Below are 20,895 nucleotides of genomic sequence, written 5' to 3'. Positions count from 1 at the left end.
TCTCTCTGCTTCTGTGTTCTGAGATCAAAATCTGCAGTGCAGGCTGAAATATTGCATCTTTCTAAGCTTGCTTAGCTTGCAAATCCTGCTGTGTATCAGAGACTAATGGGTTTTCTTTTCTATATGTTTCAATGCCAGTGTAATAGTTCTTGAGTAGCTATTGTATTAAAGCATGGTTTCTAAAACTTCTTAGGGCCTTCCTTTCCTGTCATTGTAGCTATGATGATAGAACGAAATTTGAGTTGCTACTGAACTTTTCCTTGCTGCCTTTTACTGTGAGAGGCATGTGGTTGAGCAAGCTTGCTTTTAACATCTTGCTAACCATGTAGTAGTACCTGTAGAGGGTGGATTTCTTAACCCTGGTTTCAGGCCTTGCAACTAAAATGCTGTGGGAGTTCCCCCCACAAGTGTACTGCAGTACTTAACTAAGAGAAATAGTACTTCAGAGATGCTACTGGCCTGAGAGCCACTTAATATCTCTGACTGTGATTACTGCAGAGTAGCTGCTATACAGATTGGTTTTTACAGTGTGCCTATTCTGTAGAGTTAGCTATAGGTAGCTACCTATGCAACTATGTGGTGCACCAGGCTTGAATAACATCTGAAGAGTGTGTATATATTATTTGTGTATATGTATATTTGCCTATGTGATATTTTGGGTCTATGTGCTTATAATGCTTAGCTCTATAACTGGTATGTAGTGCTTCATTTGGGTGAATTGACCTATTGAGTTGAGTGGTAAGGGATTTTTTTTCAGGGCCCATAGTTAAAAAACTGGGTTTGTTTGCACCTACCACTTAATCACATGTGCAGTGACTTCACTGCAGAGGAATTCCTTTGGAGTCATTAGTTAAATTGATCCTGACTGTTGTGTAATTGCATGGCCCTGTGAAAGTGTATTAAACCTAGAAAGGACTAGAAGCAATAGTTACAACTTGGTTTACTTGGCTGTTACCTTGAGTAGAATGAGAGCTGGATAACTGCAGTCGTAACTTCTTTAAGTCACTCTCTTGCACAGAACCAGAACAGGCAGGAAATGTCTTATTGTTGACTTAAGGGCACCTCCTCATAGAAACTGGACTGAATTATTTCAGATTGCATCCTGGAGAAGCTCTTTCTCTATAGAGTTGTTTCTATATACTCGCTGCTTAATGATCACAAGATTATGAAAAATGGACTGATACTCTGTGTAGTGTTTGGCTTTAAGCTCAACATTAAGATGTGATGTAATGTTTGGGTGTGGCTGTTTCCTGCTTTGTTATGGCATGTCTGCTTAAACCTGGTTTTGGGATGGGGGGGGAAGGCAAAGCCTTTTTAATGTTAAAGGCAGAGCAAAGGGCTGAGGATTTATCATGCAGATAGATGCCAGAAGCTGAATTGGCTCAAGTGGGGGGAAGCACAGGTTCTGCCCTCTCTGTTCCTGCACACATCTCCCCTGTAAGCTGGCAGAGGGGCTTAGAAAGCTCTGGTCTCTTCCCCTCAGACACTAGTGAGGGCTCAGCAAAGTACAGAAGCACCAGACCTCTCATTGGGCTGCAATTCCCAAACAAGCTCAGCTTTGTCAAGACCAGGAGCTTTCTGGAATATGCATGGGGATGAGAAACAAATAGCACAGGGTGAGTGTTGCCTGTCACTGGGAATTCAGCTGACAGCTCTGGCTTGTCTCCTCCTGTTTTTCAGAACAGGAACATGGGGGACAGGAGACCAGCAAAGGAGACAGTGCCCAGGGATGCTTCTTGCCATCTGTTTAAAAGGAGTATGAGGAATGAAGCAAGAAGACTGGGGACTTTTCGGCAGTGGCCATCAACCTCACCTGTATCCGCTCAAGATTTGGCCAAGGCTGGCTTTTTCTATGTTGGTCCAAGAGATGAAGTACGGTGTTTCTGCTGTAGTGGTATCCTGAAGGACTGGGCACCTGGTGACTGCCCAATGGCAGAACACCGGAAATTCTTCCCTTCCTGTAAGTTCGTTTGTGGTGAGGCTGTTGGGAACCAAGAGATGCTGCCTCTCCAGGAAACCATTGACACTGTGGATGGGCAGGTCGTCAGCCTTTTGCAGGGGATGGACAGTGAGGAGGCAGCCCTGCCCCATGAGCCAGAATACCCAGCAATGGTAACAGAGGAGGCAAGACTACTGACATTTCAGAACTGCCCACAATACTGTGCTGTATATTGTCGGGCGCTAGCTAGAGCAGGATTCTTTTACACAGGTAGGTGCTCTGGCAAAAATGTGTTCAACTTTGATCCAAGTTAACTTTTAAAATTGTTGTTGTGTTTTATTGTTCGTACAAGTACTTGCAAGTGTGTGTAGCATAGTTAGCCCATCCTTCCTTCAGCCTATGCTGCTTCATTTGTTGCCTGTGTAGAATTTACTACTATGTTAACTCCTGTTTGGGTACTGAAGGGCCCACTGGTAAATCAATTCCCTAACTAGCAGGAGTAGATAAAGTTGCATGGTTTAAACAGTTCTTTACTGGCAGAAAAATGCGTGGTTTAAGATTTATTGAGCCTATTTGTTACTTGCACTTCTAAAAGGACTTGAAGCACTCGCTTGGTATGTTTTGTTGTCCTGGGTTCAGCAATAGAAGTCATTTTTCTCCTTCTTGGTAGCTGGTGCAGTGCTGTGTTTAAACCATAACATTTGTGTAAGCTTTGTCTTTAACTGAATCCTTCTCAAAAAACCCAGACCTGAAGGAAGTCAGACCATTTGGCTGTCACTGGCTGTAAGAACCCTGGATTTATATGGCAAAGGTCCTTTTTATGAGGAAAATAGGCAATGCTTATCATATGCATCTGAATATCAGTATATCATTATTTTTACCCTTGGGAAGGCTTTGCTGCTTAGATAACAGGTTTGTAGAAGTGCTTGTCCTTGCACTGACCAGTCAGAGGAAATATTTGCAGGACATTAATGCTTGACTGCAATTATATATTGGGGGAACCCTTCAGTTCTTTGAAAGCTGCTTGATATAGTGATATTTCTGTGTGACTTCTGTATAGAAGAATCTGTTTGTATTTACACATCAGCCTGAGATGTGGAAGGAAGTGACAGGCAGGGTGCATAAACTAAAGATGCCTCGGCAGAAACCAACCTCCTCATCCTGAACACCTTGAATGCTTGTTGAAGCACAACAAGCCTGACCCTGGGGGCTCATTAGGCAGCAGCAGCGTGACAAGGCACTCCCCTGTGGTCACTTGAGCAGAACTCTGGAACTGAGCACTTGAGTTAAGCCGAACTGTGCTCTGAGGTGAGAGTGTTTGGAAAACCATGTCTGTGACTCAGACTCAGTGGTGGCTTTTACTGATGTTGTTGTTCCATTGCCCTTGAGGCAGGTCATTTGTAGGTAGCGCTTAACTGTGGCTTTCATTGCTTCGGGCTATGCCTGCTGCTGGTTATGGCAGATTGTGGTGAGGAAATGAGTATAGTTATAATTAATTACATCTCTAAATGAAGGGATTGGATAGCTGTGTGCATACATGGGAGCTGTGGGGCTCACATGCAGGCTGCCTGTTAGCTTGTGACCCAGCTCTAGAATCATCTGAACCAGCTGCAGCTCTGGGAGTTCAAACTCTCATCAGATTTCCTGCCCTATCAAATTGCACAGTGTTGGTGAAGTGTGATGTGCTCATCTGTTCTGTCCAGTAGCTTGTGTTTTGTGTTGAATCCCTCCCCAGGCTCTCATCCAGGGCTAGTAGAGTATACAGCATCTCGGATGTCAAATAATCTCTAGATGTCTCTTTCAGGACAAGATGGTATAGTGAGGTGCTTCTGCTGTAATGGAGGTGTGAGGAACTGGCAGATTGAAAGTGATCCTTGGCAGGAGCATGCCAGATTGTTTCCAGGGTAAGTCAGGTTTGGTTGACAAATGTCTCTTTTTGCAATACCAAAAGATATGCCATGTGTTCCACACTGATTTCTTCCTTCATAAGAAGGGGGGAAATTATGAGCCTCTTACTGTTGCTTTTTATGTATGGAGTGGGGAAAACCCATAAAACCCATCATCTTTAATGAATATAGAAGCTTGCTTATAACCTGATAGCACCCTTTGCTTCTAAAATTCAAACTCCTGTTGCTTGAGATATCCTGTACTAATGTGTTTCAATCTTTCTGCTTACAGGTGTGAATTCTTATTGCAGTCAAGGGGGAGAGACTTTGTTAGCAGTGTTCAGGAGTCCCTTTCTAACACCCAAGTTCCAGTGAGTCAAGACTTTTGTGTGTAGTGGATATGGGGATTTGGTAAATAGGGGGAGTTCTAAACCCATGCTTCTTTTGTGATTATCATTTTCAGAGAGATTTCAGAGCTCAGACTAGAAAAGTTCTACTCGCTTACCAAGGTCAGTGCTGTAATGGCATGGTGGTGTCTTCTGTTCAGAGTGGTGTAGTCCTGCTTCAACCCCCCCCCCATGCATTCTGTATACATGGTGTTTGTGAGATGTTTTGATGTTCTAGAAGCTGTTTCAGTTTATTTCTTAGGAAATGGTCTCTAGCACAAAAGTAAAGCTGCTTGTTCTTGTGAGACCTCTTAGTCTAAGACAACCAACACGTATTCTAGTCATGTGGTTTTTGGGTGCTTGCCTAACCTTCCTGACTTGTACATACTCTTGATGTTGTGTCTATCTATAGTCTTTCACACCACAGCATTTTAAACATCTTTGTTAGGAGACCAGGGAACAGCTGGAGTCTGGTTGTTCATGAAAGTATTGATCCTGGGGATTATTTGCATTCATCAATTGTTCCTGGGAATTGAAGTAGATGAAATTTGGCTTCCATAACCGTGGAAAACTGATAGTCCTCATCCTCTTGAAAACCTATCCAAGAGGATGAGCTTAAAGACTGAGTCCTTTGAGTGGGCTGACAGTTGAATTTCCTGCTTCTGTCTCTATTGATAAATGGTTGAGCTAGATATGAGGTAGGAGGTATTTCAATTGGGATGTTCCACTTCATCTTCATGAAAGCAATTTTGAGACTTCTGGGATGTGAAAACAAAGATAAGGCTTCTAGACAGAGGCCAAACATGGGAGACTTGGTTCGTTGGTACAGTAGAATAAACCATCCAAAACTAGTTTATTGCCTTTGATGAAATTCCTTTTGACTTTCTTGTGAGTTGTGTTTGGAAGTAAAAACTAAATCTGGATGTTGCTCTAGCTATGTAGATAGCTTGAGGAATGTTCCAGATCATATTAATGCCATTTGATTTAAAACAGCTTCACACTTCAGATACTTTTTCCTCAAAGTTCAGCCTTTTTTGTTAAAGTATCTGTTCACTGATTTACAGAAGCTCTGGAGAGCTTGATGGACCGGGCTCTTCACTACCTGGATGAGTTTCTCATAATCTCTTATCTCACTGAGTTGAGGTCTGACCTCTTAAGCATGTGTAAGGTACTGCAGAATAAACACATGATGACTGGGGCTTCCTACGTCTCCGGGTCTGAGCTGACTGCTGATGTGCTTCAGGAAGTCAGGGTGAAGAGCAGCAGTGCAGAGAGCAGAGGTATGCCTCACACCCACATTCCTGGGAGTGCTTAACCTCTGTTTCACTTCACCTTGTGGGTCTGCCTCCTCTCTTCCTAAACTGGAATTAAGAGTAGAAGCCTGCCTTTGTTTGAGAGGCTGGGAATGAGGTTCTGCTTTAAAGAAACTTGAGGGAGCTGTGATTACTGGAGTTACCAGTAACTGTATCTGCCTGCAGTGGGCTATAGTATAGATAGCCTCAGTGTTTTCTGCTGCCCTTAGGCTTGCTGTAGCAGACAGAGAGGAAGCTTGTGTGCAATTTCACTCCTGATGCAGTTGCCTGAAGCAAGACCTCTTGGATAAGTATTCTGACCCTATCTAAAACTGAATCAGTTACTTAATCAAAAATAGCAGTATTTGTTTAGATAATATATGTTGTTCTTATCTGTGTCTGTCTTACCTGTGTTGTGGAGTCAGCCAAGTGAAGTTTATTTGAAGATGCAGTTGCACACAGGCTTTCTCTGGTAGAAAGTGTGATTTGCAAAGCTCCTGTCTCTATATCACGGTCTGCTATTTCTTTAGCTAAAGGAAAAATAAACCCCCAAACAAATTTCCACAAACCAGAAGTGGGATTAAATAGTAGCACAGGAGCAGGATTGAGCAGCTGATGGCTCCTGCTGTCTGATAGATAAACCAACTTTGAGGAAACTAGGATGTGGGCATGTCTTGGTAGAGGGAGGTTAAGTGTGCATAGTGATGGAAGCACCACAGAGAACACCTTCACCAGGCTCTGTGTGAAGCTAACAGCAGAGTAAAGGGGCTACTAAAATCAAGAGTATTTCCTCTTTGTAAACAGCACTGACATCTTCTTTCCTGGTTATACAGGTGCTGCTCAGGGAGATGCTGAAGCATCAAGTTCAAGAGAAGAAATGCAGTCTGTGCAACAGAGAGAATCAGGTGCACTGGGCTGACAGTGGTGGTGAAATTGAGCCTAGGCACAGTGGGATGGGTTTTCTAGTAGTAGTATTAGTGATCGTTATATTTGATTTTAATGCTGAAGGGAAATGTGTGCAAACTTGAATGGTAACTGAGCAGAGACCCTTATTTAGGGTTTAGAGTTCCACTGTGATGGAAAATTGTATTAAAACTTCAGTTTATCAGGCTAATTTACACACGGTGGTAAAACATGTTGCTGGACTGAGCAGAGACAGATCATGTGTAGATAAACCAGACTCTAGAATAGCTGTAGCTTTACAGCTTAAACAAAGCCTGTGTGAGAGGTACTTCTGCCATCTTAAGTCAGTCTCTAAGTGAAGTGCTAAGCCACTTGCAGTGTGACTGCCTAAGATGTCAGGATAGTCCCTTTGGGGCTGCTAAAATACTAAAGCTTGGGCTTTTCTTTCTTTTTTTTGGGAAAGATGAGTTTCGGCTGAGCATGGAAAAACAGCTCCAACGCCTGCAAGAGGAGAGGATGTGCAAAGTGTGCCTGGACAAAGATGCCTCAGTTGTGTTTGTTCCTTGTGGCCATCTGGTAGCATGTAGGGAATGTGCCTTCAATCTGAGGAAATGTCCTATCTGCAGAGCAGTCATCCAGGACAGAGTGAGGACTTTCATGTCCTGAACCATGATGTATCAAATGTGCCTCCTATGTATGCGCAGTGTTTCTAGTAAGAGCTGCTCATTTGCTGTAGTTGTGCTAATCCTGTTGTAGGACTGCTCCAGAAAAATTCTGCTGGTTTCTTTTGTCCTCCAAAAAGAAGCTTTTGTTGACGGATTCTCCTTCTCCAAATTCTTGCATTCTCACATGAATCCCCGCTCTGTGTTGAAATCAGAGGCTGGTTTCAGTAGACTCTGGTTCTTTTTCACTCGCTTAGCAGTCGTTCAGAGGTTATTTTGCTAGCTTTGGTGCCTTCCTTCACCCAGTCTGAGTCAAATGGCTGTGTCTTTATACACAATGAGTTCCATTGCTCATGGGTGTTCTAGTCTCCGTGTATTATGTGGGAAGGAGAATTTAGCTTTTCCTTCTGAGCTCTTTGCTGTCTCCCCCCCACCCTTGTTGAACTGTCAACAGTTGACAGAATGCTTCAATAGTACTCAAATCTGCATAACTGTAAGTGAAAAACCTGGCCTGTAGTAGCCTTTTCAGCCTCTTTACTCTCAGCTGGCTATCCTAGGCAGAAGATGACAGCCTCTTTGATCAGGGTCATTAGATGATCTCCTGGGAGCTTCTTAGAGCTCTTTCCTGTCTGGTGGGTACTATCCTCATAGAAGTTAACTATGCAAACTTACCTTTATAGGACTTCTAGTTGCTGACTAAACTGATAATTCTTGTTTGAAATAGAACGTTCTCCCATATAATCAAGAGGAAATTTTGTCAATGTACAGTGTAATTTTAGGGAAAAAGAAATAAGGTTTTTAAAATTAACTGTTCTTTTTAATGAAATAAAGTTATTCTTTTGTTTTGCAGAGCTCCAAGTATCTGATTCTAACATAATGCCCTATTGGGGAGGGAGTGTGGTGGTGTCCTGAAATGTTACAGCAGTATCAAGTTGTAGATTGCCTGTCCTTCAGTATTAGATGGGCATGAGTGAGAGAACTGTTCTACCATCCATTAGCTTCCTATGGCATTCACAAGGCAGCATCTGGGTCCTCCAGGCTACTTGAAGTGCAAAAGAAGGGGTAAGGGTGCAGGAGTACATAAAACTGTATAAGTGGGGAATAATTCTGCATCTGAATTCCATGCAGAGTTTTGGTACATGGCTCTTAAACACAATTGTGGAGACAGGAACACTGCCTCTTGAGTTACTTCTCTTTGGTTCCAGGCCTGGATACCCAACAGGGTTATAGGCTTGTTGCTGAGTACCTTTAAGGTGTTAGTTATCCTTGGGCCATGTGGAAGGACATATCTTGCCTTCCAAAGAAGGTAATATTAATGCAGCTCTTGGCAAAGAGGAGAGAAATTACTAGTTGCGCAGTGTGAACTCTCCAGCTCTTGGGGGAATTAATTTGTGGGTCTTTGCCAGGCAGCAGCTTTCACAGGGAGCAGAATTGCATCACTGTGCCTGGGTTCAGGCTCTCACTGGCTTTATTTTGCCTCTAAATAACAAAACCAGTTTAAGCAGAGGTGCTAATGTGATAAGGGAAAACAAAACCAGCTCAGTGTTGGAATAGTGTTATTTCCTCCTAATATTTAGCTCAGTGTGGCTGGAATCTTGCCTGAGCATCACCAGGGTTCCAAGGCTTTTGACTGTACCAGCTGTTTCTGGTGATTCTTTCATATAACACTTTTGAGAATTGTGACTTTTCCACATCTGGAAGGATGGAGCCTTTTTCTGTGGGAAGATTTCCCTTCAGAAACGTGTTTTTGGCTGGAAGTATCTCAACTGCTGCCTATCCCCGATAGAGGGCACTCCGATCATAGAGATAAGGGAACCCCCTGGAGCAAACCTTCGGCTGCTCCTTGTTGTCATAGCACCTTGGAGATGTTAGTCTCTCTCTTCCCAGAACAGGGTCACCGCATTGACCTCACAGCACTTAGGGTAGGTCTGGCACAAGCAGGCCAGGAGGAAGGTTGTCACAGCAACAAAATTTGTTGCTTCTACTGTCTGAAGGAAGGAAAAATACTTCCAGAAGCGGTATTTACTCACAGCTTCACCCGATTAGAGCTCAGGATGTCAGGGTTTCAGTGGGTATCTGGAAGGAAACTTGCACAGGAGCAAAAACTATTCTCTTAGTGCTTCTACTCTTAGGTTCATAAAAGAGGATTTTGCTTCCAGGGCTCCTTCTGCAAGAAAGGTGCATCTTTACCTTAGTACTTAATGGTTTTATTTATTTTAATTCTCCTGTCACTCCTCTCCCTAGTTCTTCTGAAAAGCACCACTCATGCCAAGTAATCTCAAACAGATCAGGAAAGACAAAGAATTACAATGGTACTTGGAATGTACCAGCCAAAGAATGCCACAGATGGTGACAAGTGCTCCATCTCTGCTTGATGCTTCGTGTGCTGGGAGATGGAGCTAACAAAATGCATTGTTTATTGTTTTATTAATTGCTGCAGCTCATTAATGCAACTTAATTACACTTACATTCCCCCTTTCCCTCAGCCCGTTCCCTCCCCTCAAAATTATCCTGTCACAAGAAAACCCATCAGGATGGTGCCAGTCTTGTGCCTGGAATAAGAGCAACTGCTTGGTGAAGAAGGCAGGTACAAAAATCTATGATCCATGAAGAACTAGGCCTCTTCCAGTGTCCTGCAGCAGGCTTCAGATGTGTATATGGCTATGCCAGTGTTAATTTTATGTAGACAGGCAAACCCAGAGTATATTACAGCTACTCTGAGAATGGCTTGGCATGTTGAAATGGGGCGAAGCTCCATGCTGAGTAAAGACTTTGTGGCTGTACTAGCTTTTAGCTGTTCAGCATTATAGGAGTTAAGTCACTGAACACTGGAATCCAGGACAAATACCTACTGCTAAGGTGCTGACCATGTCTAAAGAATAGAGACTGAGGAAGGGAGTCCTGGATGGGGCAGGGGAGAAGGGAGGAGTTCTCATCTATAACTTTAAAAAAACCCAAAAAAGGCCTAAAGAACTCAAATGTAAAGAGACCCCACCTAGTCCTAGCCAGGCAGGGAGAACATGAAGTTGTGTTAGGGGTTTTAGGCTCTTTTCAGAACAAGGGAAAGAAGGGGAAGAAACTAACTACAGAACATATGAAATGTCCCAGGGTATTATGCAGCGCTTCCTCCTTTATGGATCCAAGGCACAAGGAAGCAGCTTCGACTCCGCCTGTATCTCTTGAGAGAGGCTCTTGGTGAACATGTTCTGCTGGAGGCCTTCAAGCCTGTGCCATTTATCAGCTGGTACCACCACACTATGGTAGGAATAGTTCATCAGGGCACTTGGAGAACTAAGCCCCAACCTCATGGCCATTCTTCAAAGTACATTCATTGCAGTTGGAAAGAAGACAAGGAACATAAAATGGAATGGAGTTCACCATCCTGCATTTCCTCTGCCAAAGATCCAGGCCACAGGGCATTTGTTTCCTGCTGCACCTTTGGAGTGCAAGGTTTATCCATCCTCTGGATCCTCTTTACTTATGCAGGCCTGGAGGGAAGGGAAAAAAGTGAAGGTAGGGCATCAGTATGAACAAGTACCAAGTTGTCTACTTAAGACCATAGAAATGGTGTCAAAATAATTAATTAAGACACTTTTTTTCCTTTCTGGGTTTTTAAATATGATTGACTACAGATGAGGAATAGGATTGAGAGCTCAGAAGTAATGTGGTTAAGTACTCTTCAAGTCTGGGAAGAATGCTACACCAGACCTGAATGTACTGCAGTTAGACTAAGGAATAGATAGGAGCTAAAGTGTTAGATGTATGTACCCTCAGCGTTCGAAGCTACCTAAAATTTGGTTAGGTATTTTAAAAGCTATGGTTTGTCTCTAGAATCAAGCAGCTTTTTGGAATTGCAGTGATATGCTTCTTGTGTATGTGAAGCAGTATGAGCAGATCTACTTCTGTAGCCAGCAGTGAAGATGAGTGAATGTTTTCAGCTGAAACATCACCTCTTACAGATGCAGCTTCAGGTTGGGCAAAACAGTTTGCAAATTCATGTTCGTATTCATCAAATTGTTTGTTTGGGCAAATGTCTACCTAGAAAGAAAATCAGAATCACTGTGTGCGTTTTCTCTGCTCAAGCAGGCTGGATTTTTCCTATTCAGGTGTAAGTTTCCTTTGTGAAGTATTCTGATCATCCAAGTTCAGAAGGAGTGGAGGAAAACTAATCCTAAAGGAGTTCCCCCTTTCTTTCCCCTAGTTTCAGACTGGATTTTGAATGTAAGAATGTTATTTGTCTACCTGTCCTTTGGTCTATTGAAGAGCCTACTTTTAACCCATAACTAGATCCCTGTTGTATGGGGTGTAGTCCTTTAATGCTGCCTATGGCTACCAGACTGCCCCACAACAGAATTGATCAGGGAGTATTAAAGTGAGCAATTGCCAACTGGAGCCTGAGATCATTGAATTAACCCAAGCCTCCTGTTGCTGCCCTGTCAATACTGAAGTCTACAGCTGATAAAAGTCGCACCCTTTGTTACTGTCTTGCCCTTTCCATTGGTAGATCTGAGGAAAGGGAAGTGGGTGAAATCTGGCTATGCAACTAAATTGAAAGCTTTTAAGCCGTTAATGTAGTACTTGAGGTGTCAGGTCTGAGTGTTACGGACTGGAGCCTCGCAACTGTGCAGTTCACTGCTTGGCCTTATCAAGAGAGTCTTAAACAGCAGGAAGAGCTATTGCTCATCTCTACCTCTTAAATAAATAGAGACTACCTCCTGTCATCTGGCAGGTTCTTGATTTAGCACTAAATCACATACAGAATCATGCTTTGGAGCTATTCTGCTTTATAATTGAGATTGCACAGGGCTTCTTTCTGAAACCAATCAGAGAATGATGTCAAAAGCCTGAATGGATGCAGGAGGCAGGAAGTGCTGACAAATGATCCTGATGCTTTGGGCCTTCTTCTGTCTTGGCAAGTACCTGCTGGGTACTGGGAGATAACAGCTTTAGTCAAACACTTCAAAGTTTTCTTGGTTAACCCTTCCACAATTCTGAGTGCAAGAAAAGCTTCCTCCTCTCAAATGATGTAGAAACCTGTAGAGTCTTCTACTGCTGGTGAAGAAAAGCAACCCAAAGCAGATAGCTTGTCCTGTGCAGCCTAAGAGAGGTAGTGATGCAAGCAGGCAGGGCCTAAACTTGAGCTTTAGCTAAGGGAGGGGTAAGAGCTCAGCCTTTCCTTCCTGAGAACCCATTGGAAACATCCTCTTTTGGCCTCAGGAGAATACTTTTGGCTTGCAAGATGTGATTTATTATCCTTTAGCCAGCACTTTGACCCAGAAACTCATGCAGTGAAGACTTTAACGTATCTTCTATCAAGCTTCCTAATGCATTATTAGTAAATGATTACTGCAGTGCCTTGGCTGGGCAGCAGCAGTGAGATTAAAGTAATTCTATTACATGGTAAAACTTCCAGAGCAATTTTTTCGCTGATAACTTTGAGTCTCTGTTATTTAACTTTGTGACTTAAATAGGAACTATCACAACCAAACCCTCTGGAGTCAATGAAATATAGAACAGAAACAGTTGTGGGACTTACAATAGAAATAACTATGTATAAACACTGTTGTTGCTGTATGAGTGCTGGAGGTGCTAATGGAGATGAAGCACATCTAAATCATGTCTTTACAACAATACTACAAACCTGTTGGTTGTTTTTTGTTGTGGCTGGCTTTTAGCAAAGGAAAACCACCACCTGACTTCGTAATTCCTGAGGTTTTCCACTAACTGGAGCCTTGCAACTGGAATCAAGGAGGTCAGTGGATTACCATGGTAAGGCTGGGAGATAATAGGTACTTCCAGCCCACAATCCAGTTATCAGTAGGGGTTTGGGGACATGTTTTTTCCTCTTGGTAGGAGTAGCACAGGTATTTTAAAACCTCTTTCAGTGCAGCAGATGGAAGCTGGAGTCTAGAAATGCAGTGTACATTTCTAATACTGAGTTTAGGAGCTGATAACCACTGAAGTAGGAACACAGCAATTTCCTTTTAGTATCTCTGAACTGCGACAGTATATTGAAAGTTCTCTCACACATAGGTTGTGTGCTTGGTCCAGAGGTTATGGGGATTGGTCTTGGTCTTAAGCTGTGTTCATGGGTTTAGATCAGTGTCCTCTGTGGGGCTTTTAGATCTATGAGCATCCATATTGTTGAAGAGACTAGGGAAAAATGCAAGCCAGGACAAGGGAAAGGGCACTCTGGGAGGACAGGGAGGGTGTGATCTCATCAAGAAGGACAGATAAAACTGGAGTGATAGGATAATTCCATTAGGGAATGAAGGAAAGTGATCCTGTTGTTGTGGCAGCAAAGCAAGTGCGTCACTGGGAGAGCAGCTGACTGCACAGTGGGTGATGCCATCCTAACATGAAAGTCAGTGACTGCAGTGAGCTCCAAGTTTGTAGCTGCAGAACAGATTTGGATTTAGTCATATTCCTCTCAATGAGAAGGGATTCAAACCACAAAGCCCAGATTCCTGAGCTAGAGCTCTTTGATAAATTGAAGCTTGACCTCAATGCCCCACACTGCAAAACTCGGTGGCATTGTGCGTTCAGAATCCTCCTCTCACTCCCATTCATACATGTGGAAGAAAGGCAAGAGCTGGGCTGAAATAAATACACCAAAGTTGCTCTTTGGTGACTGCTGTGAGATTTATAGAGGGTCACCTTATCTGCTGCTCAGCAGCTGCTTTCACCTCCTGTTAGCCAGGAAGAAATATGACAGTGTGTTGGCAGAGGCTGTCAGTAGATAAGTGATGGTCTGAAGAACAACGCAATCGCTCGTGTACTTTAGTAGCTTACAGTCTTACTGAGACCTTTGAAGTTTCACATTGATAGTTTCTGTTCCTATTGCAGCCTCTCCATAGAGGAATCTTCATTCATTAAGTGCCAGCTTCTTTCACACTAGAATGGGTCATTTTAAGGAAGCAGTAGCTCAAATCCTATGCTATATAAGTGTGATGGTTCTTCAGCATGCTGCTACATTACGTTAATAAATCAGGGAGCTGTTTCTAACTCCACAGCTTCTGCAGACTATGGAAAATTCCATCCCACTGTGACAAAATGGGAGGGAAATCAATCTTTAGTCTCCTGTAGTATAATGCTATAGAACCCCCAAGTTACAGGGAATTTAACTGCTTTGCAAAAGCTGTGCTCCTCTCATGCTGCAGTGACAAAGTGGGGAGTGAGTCCATACAGTGTTAGAGGGACACATCTGCAGATTTCTTTGAGGGCATTTTTTCTTCCCTGAGCCCCACTTTTCTCCCATGTCTCTGTATCCTTCTTTTTGGCAGGACTCTAGTAACATTATTGCCCCCAAACAACCTCCTTTAGCAGCTGCTTTAAAAACGCTTGCATGCTGAACCGCATTCTTGCAGAAGATTGAATACTGTTTTAAACAGCTAATAGTAGCCTTTATGTTTGAGAATGTCCTAAAGAACCAGCTCTGAAGTGGACAGTGTGAAAGTGAGATCTTGTGTCTTCAGCAGGGGCAGGGATTATCGGGGGGCAGAAGGTGGAATTCAACACTGGATCTCTGCTGCGCACAATTCCCCTTTCGGCTTCCTGATCTCACCTGAATTCATAGGGAATTCACGGAACACACATGGAACCCTCTGTTCTTGTGGGCAACCAAATTTAAACAAAGTAAAGCATACCTGAGCCATCCTGCATACAGACCATCTAATGCTCAGTTTAATTCAATTCACTGGTGTGTATCAGCTTTGTACCCTACACGTTCCCTGGAAGCACAGGCAGATACTGGGAGGTCTTGTACTCAAGACAGTCAAAGTCTGGTGCTGCCATGAGATTACTGGAGGATGACAAAAAAGAGGGCAAGTGATCAAAGTTGCATGGATGTATAGGGCCAAGTTCAGTTATGACTGTGCAGAGAGCTTAAATACAGCCTAAATAACTAGATGGTGCATAGATTTTACCCCAGTAAAGATCTTTTCTGTCTGATAGATTCCAGTTTAACCTTGAGACTGAGAATCATGTTCTGCTATTGCTATGGATTACTCTCAGTATCCACTGAGGCTGACTCTTCCTTCCTCACAGCTCTTTTACCTGCTACTAGCAGCTACCTTTACCTGCTCAGGACCATTCACTGCTGAAAAGCCTCTCTTGGCTTTCTTCAATGAAAAGGCATCTGGTAGTTTGTATGTAATAGCATCCTATAGTTGTCCTCACTGTTTCCTATCAAACAGCACTGCTACAAGCCAAGTACAGCAATACCAGCTTCACCCTGGCAACCTGGGGCTGAGCAGAGGCAGTTTTGTCCCTTCTGGTGTCCAATTGGTCATTCCTTCCATGCCTGAAAAGCCTGCTGGAGAAATCAGCCTGCAAGGAGGAAAACCCCCAAGTCTGTGGCACCCTTGAGCCATCAAACTAAGAGGCACAGAAGCCTCTTAGCACAGGAGGTGATACTTACAGGTATGTCTGCTTGAACAAAAGGTTGGTGGGTTTTTCATTGACATGGTAGAGAGGAAATGGATCAAATCCACCAATGAAATCAACTGAAAAAAAATCAGAACTCAAATAAACAAACAAACATGGCCAGAAAGTTGAAAGGAAATAAAAGGAGAAGTCGGTGCATGTCATGGTGTAACAGAAAAATCAGTGAGAGAACAGAGGAATGAGTGTTCAGCTATGGGTTGCCTGGGGGGAAATCTCTGCCTGTGCAGACCTCTCTTCTGGTATGGGCAAGCATGCCAAAGAGGAGCTTCAGCTAACATGAGGCTTGAAGCAGAGCTAACAAAAGATTCCAGAGAAACCAGAGGGGCTCCCTCAGCCTCTCTGGGCATCACCACCATGCTGTGACTTCACATTGAGAGCCAGGCAGACAAAGCCCCTCAGTGATGGGCTGAAGGAAGGGAGCTGAGGAATGACTCGGGAGTGAATGCCAGGGAGAAGCTGGCAGCACAGCAACCCCCAGGGAGGTTCTACAGTGAAGTGGGAATTTGCTTGCCCCACTTGTCTTCCTTGCAAGCCAGGCAACAGCAGCGTTGGAAAACTGCAAATCCCTCATTATCCTCAGCTCCGCTATTTTTCATGTCCCCTCTGCCAACTCCTTTGGTTTTAATTGTACACAAGTAGGGACAATGCTTCCCTTCTCCACTGTTCACAGAAGAGCAATGTCACTAAAGGAGGAAAGGTTTAAGTGACAATTCCCTTAGTAACCAGAGAAGAATGTCCCAAGTCTCCCAGTTCCCTGAAATTAAGCCAAGTCTATATTACTGAGCTGGGCAACATAGCCAGGGCCACAGGGGTGTGAGGTGGTGTGATTTGGGACTGACCTAGCAAAACCCTTTCAAATAGATCCAGCTTAGACCCCTTTTGGGTGCCAAGTTAGTGCATTTTGTTTGGGAGTGTGAAGGCCATCCTGTCCCAATGCCATTTAAAAATAACTGGAGTCCCATTAACTACATAAATGCCTGTTGGGGTTTGTTTCCTGCAGGTGGCACTGTGATTTTAAATTCTAGCTGAAGAGTTTGGGTATTTTTCAGTGACCAAACAATAGAAAAAATAATTACTGTATGTATTGAAAATGAAAAACCAAACCCAACCGTTGAAACATATTTAGAAGCCCAAGAACAGCATATTCTCATAAATGCCTTCTTGCTGGACAGCTTGATGCTGACACTGTGATTTTGGGGACAACTGTCAGTTAACCATAGAATCACAGAATAGTTAGGGTTGGAAAGGACCTTAAGATCATCCAGTTCCAACACCCCTGCCATGGACAGGGACACCTCACACTAAACCATGGCACCCAAGGCTCTGTCCAACCTGGCCTTGAACACTGCCAGGGATGGAGCATTCACAGCTTCCCTGGGCAACCCATTTCAGTGCCTCATCACCCTTACAGTAAAGAACTTCTTCTTAATGGGAGAAATCTGTACAGGTTTTAAGCTAACTGGGGGGATAATTCTCCAGTAGTTCCAGTGAGACTTGACCTTTTCTCAGCCACTTTGAAAACGTTTGAGTATTTTAAAACTGAAAGAGTGTCCAGTTATAAAACCCCAGTTATTAACTATATATTAAGTGTATTACCTCTGTTGTGGGATGTCTGAATTAGGAATCCTTAAAGAACTGTGATTTTCAGTAACTGCCTAATACCTTGAACAAACAAAACTCCTGTCATCTAGGCACTCAACCATGGAGGCACTCAAAATCCAAGTCACTTCAAAAAGGTCTTAACTGGGGTTCATTGCTGCAATATGTTACAGTGCATTAGCACACCTAACAAATTCTTGCCCACAGTTCAGCATGAAGAGATCCCTATTGCTGTGTTTTCTTATGAGAATCACGTTAGCCTGAGCTTCCTGATGAATGTGTCTCAGCACTCAGAATTCCTGCCTGCTGCACAGCAGAGTGATGTTTAAAGGAAACCACAAATGGAAGACAAAATTAAAACCCAGCTCGAATTTATTCGGGTCACTGGAAGGATCCACCACTGTGAGTGTGAAATATTGATGTTTTGTCATTGTTAATTATTCAAGCTGGCATTTTAACTCCAAGCTGGGAGGGAAAAGGAATTTGTTAGTGGGGGGAAGAAATAAGCATCCTGAAAGGAACAGCTTCTGTGTTTCTAGATACTGCTTCCTTCCATGAGGCTGCCTCTCCTAACAGAGCCCTACTAGAAGAATGAGCTCTGTCATGTTCTTGCTATTCAAGAGGGGCTCAGAACTCTTTGAACTAACATACATTAGCTAATAGAACAGCTATAGGGCAATTTAAAAAATACTACTTGCAATGTAGCATCTTTGGTAAATGCACTGCCAAGCTCCAAAGAAATGATGCATAGAGCCAGCAGAATGAATTCAGGAAGGAAGAGAAAAGCATGAGGACCAGTCAGATAAGCAATGCAGCTCATCTCGCCCCTCTGAAATCAACATTCTTCACATACTTTCAGCCCAAAGCTCTTGTTTTTTCAGCTAACGTCCATGCCATCTGCTCTTTAAAACACCAAAACTGTTTGCACAAACTTAATGAATGTCTTAAAGAAGTTATACTTGGATTGAAAGCCTTTGGATCAGATCCCTACCTGGAGTAACCTGGCCTAGACCCACCACATTGCCAAAGAAAACCAGACTTCATGTTTGTTTGAATCCATTCTTTTTTTTTTTTTTCTGAAATTATTGGTCTCAAAGGGAGTTTTAGAAGGGCAAAGGAATCCAAGACCAGGTTATGGATGCCTGCATAGAAGTGATTCCTCTCTTTGCTCTTCTCTGACACATGTCATAGTGAATGTGAGACACTTAAGAGATTCGTACACCCAGCCCAGTGGAGTCAGCTCCTTCCTCCTCCTTGAAATTCAAATACAGGGCTTCCTCTGCTCTGAAATTAAGTGGTCAGCTTGGTCCTTGGCAAGAAATCTCATGCTCTCCTTCATCCCCAGGTTGTGGCATATGATACTCAGGAGGTGCCTACTGAAGCTGTATTCTTTGTTGTAGGTACTCTTAATTTCAACAGTAATAGTTCAGTAGCACTATTCTTAAACTAGATATGCTTGAGAACAGAAGCTGCCCAGTTTCTCTAAAGCTGAGCCTGAATAAGAAGCCAAAACTAAGCTTTCTTGGTGCTGAAAGTGGAGGACAATTGCAGCATCTAACCCATGACATGGCGAAAAAGAACCTCACGTAAAACCAGCTCATCCTTGAAAGATAGGTAGTGCCATATCGCAGAGATGGAAAGAAGTCTGGTGGCAACTCAGTCCTGAGAGACAAATGTCTGAGCGAGAGATAGAGTTGAATAAAACCTTTGCCAAGGGATCTGGTGGGGAATACTTACAGCTGTCTTCTTCTTCTGTGAAAACACTAACAACGTAACAGGCGTAGACAAAGCCCACCAGCTGGAAAAGAGAGAGAAGAAATCATTTCAGTCTTTTGAGGCCGCTCAAAACCCACTTGGCAAGACTTCAACAGCCAATATTTGCCCTTAGCTTAGCAGCATTACTTTAATGGTGGAGCCAAGTCCTGTTTGCTCTAAGGCAGGTGTAGGCTTAAGGGAGGACACTGCTAGGAGCACACTACATGCTGCAAGACCCATCCTCACCTTCAGAGGAGAAGCCTGTTGGGGCTGGAAGGATTGGCCAAGAACATGGGCTGGCTTTGCTGACACTGAAACTAAGTTTACTCCCTGTAAGAGGTGATGGGGATACAGGAGAACACCTTTGCGTAACATGTTAGACAGATGCTTACATACAGGACAGACACATACACGGGTAGGTTTTATTAGCCAAGGTCCAGGGACAAGCACTCCTCAGTTCTGTATTCCTGATACAAGGGGTATGCACGCTAAGATAGACATGTAGTTAACCATAAAAATGGTGATGTATGGCAGCAGTGTTCAGAGACACTGAAGTCTGTAGGAACTTAGGCTTGGAAATCAAAACTTCATTGGAAAGAAATCCCAGTCTTACTCTAGGTTTCCAGTTTCTAAGGTTCTATTTTGGAGAATAAACACTTCTGCATGGACTAATCAAGCATTGGGCCTGCAAAGTAAACGGGCCAAAGCACAGTGAGAACCAGGCAGGATGATAGCAGTGGTCTTAAGTCATAGATTGCATAAGTTAGCAGTACATTGCAACCTCCTGGGAAGCAGCTAGAAACAGGGTAGGAGCAGTAAAACAACAGGGTGCCTCTAATAACAGCCATGGTGTGGCCCTCATGTCTGCCCCTTGCTCAGAGCAGTCTTTAGAGCAGAAAACTAGAGTGAACATTTAAAAAAGCAATTTAAACTAGCCTGCTGGGTCTGTCCTTAACTGGTAGTTTTGTAGGAGCTCTGAAGCATCAGAACTGCCTCATTCCATTTCAGTAGCAAGTTGTTACTCAGCCTGAATAGAGAAACAAACTTGTGGTACTATGGGAGTTAAGCATTCTAGATCCAGCAGGGATTTATTTTGCCTCTCCTTCTTCCTGTTAATCAAATATCCTCTCCATCCTTCATTTCACATCTTTACATAGCACCCCACTTAGCGAGATCTCAGTTGACAGTAACTGCATTAGGGAAGTTATTGTGAGACGTAATTGTTTTCCACTGCGAGCTCAGTTCTTCTGAACAAGAGTTAGAATGTAACATGCAGTGACTCACTCCGAGGGAAGACAGAATGATGCATGGTGGGGCTTGAAAAGTAGAGTCCATTCATTTTTAGTATGACAGAAAAAATACATCACACCAGAAAGCCAAAGGCAGATAATGAGATTTGTGCTGGGGAGTTACAAAGGCATTTGTGAGTTCTCCAGCTCTCCCTGACAACACATACCTTGTTGGGAGGAAATGGAATGGTTTTGTAGCATCACTAAACCTTGTATTTCCTTTACTGCTTTCTATAATCATGTGGAAACCAAGCTGGCACTTGTCTTTCCTCTTGGGTGAACCTCATGGAATCACATCCTCAATGGAGGAGAGGTGGCTCTATGGGCCCACTCATTCCCCTGCTGTGTGTTTCTGAAACCAGAGCTGCTTCACGCTGAGTTCCTATGAGGTACAGCAGTCAGCATGTAAATATAAGTCCTTCTGGGTGTGATGCTAACCACAAGGCCACCTGCAATGGCCAACCTAATTTCACCTGCTGCTGTCTAGACTTGCCTCTGAGTATAATCATAGAATGGTTTGGGTTGAAGGGACCTTAAAGCTCATCCAGTTCCAACCCCCTGCCAAGGGCAGGGACACCTTTCCACTAGAGCAGCTTGCTCCAAGCCCCTGTGTCCAACCTGGCCTTGGGTAGAATCATTGCTCAGATTAAAAAACCCCAAGAAAACCCATCAGGACAATGAGAGCTTTCTCTTCTCTGCCATCGCTTGTGCTGGCTGACAGAAATCCCAGGAAGAGCTC

The 20,895-nt window shown here is 43.5% G+C and overlaps 3 protein-coding genes across 5 annotated transcripts in view; 2 read left to right on the top strand and 1 right to left on the bottom strand.

Moving 5' to 3' along the window:
* ARFGAP1 (ADP ribosylation factor GTPase activating protein 1) overlaps nt 1-20,895 on the top strand; it is a 280,382-nt gene that overhangs the window by 195,168 nt on the left and 64,319 nt on the right. The gene's annotated exons all lie outside the window — the stretch shown is intronic.
* BIRC7 (baculoviral IAP repeat containing 7) lies at nt 1,511-7,087 on the top strand. Its single transcript, XM_061361287.1, has 6 exons — nt 1,511-2,209; nt 3,744-3,843; nt 4,118-4,196; nt 5,389-5,491; nt 6,337-6,408; nt 6,870-7,087. The coding sequence occupies exons 1-6, from the start codon at nt 1,690-1,692 to the stop codon at nt 7,070-7,072; spliced, it is 1,077 nt and encodes a 358-aa protein (XP_061217271.1). The 5' UTR covers nt 1,511-1,689; the 3' UTR covers nt 7,073-7,087.
* Nucleotides 9,479-20,895, bottom strand: part of NKAIN4 (sodium/potassium transporting ATPase interacting 4) — a 48,154-nt gene continuing 36,737 nt past the window's right edge. The window contains exons 5-8 of one of the 3 annotated variants that reach the window (XR_009726686.1): nt 18,850-18,910; nt 15,488-15,572; nt 11,019-11,106; nt 9,479-10,556 (exon numbers count right to left, since the gene is read on the bottom strand). Coding sequence is in view for 2 of the 3 variants with exons in the window: in XM_061361577.1 (XP_061217561.1) it covers nt 10,547-10,556; nt 15,488-15,572; nt 18,850-18,910 (156 nt within the window). In the remaining variant the exon portion in view is untranslated. The remainder of the gene's footprint in view (nt 10,557-11,018; nt 11,107-15,487; nt 15,573-18,849; nt 18,911-20,895) is intronic. The other 2 variants (XM_061361577.1, XM_061361578.1) reach the window with 2 other exon arrangements.

Source organism: Neopsephotus bourkii, unplaced genomic scaffold, assembly GCF_033783945.1.
Source record: "Neopsephotus bourkii isolate Nb327-2 ecotype Australia unplaced genomic scaffold, CSIRO-AGI_Nbou_v1 NB_1060, whole genome shotgun sequence".
In the NCBI taxonomy this organism is placed as follows: Eukaryota; Metazoa; Chordata; class Aves; order Psittaciformes; family Psittacidae; genus Neopsephotus; species Neopsephotus bourkii.
Note: the sequence above shows the minus strand (reverse complement) of the source record. Positions and strands in the feature narration are given on the sequence as shown.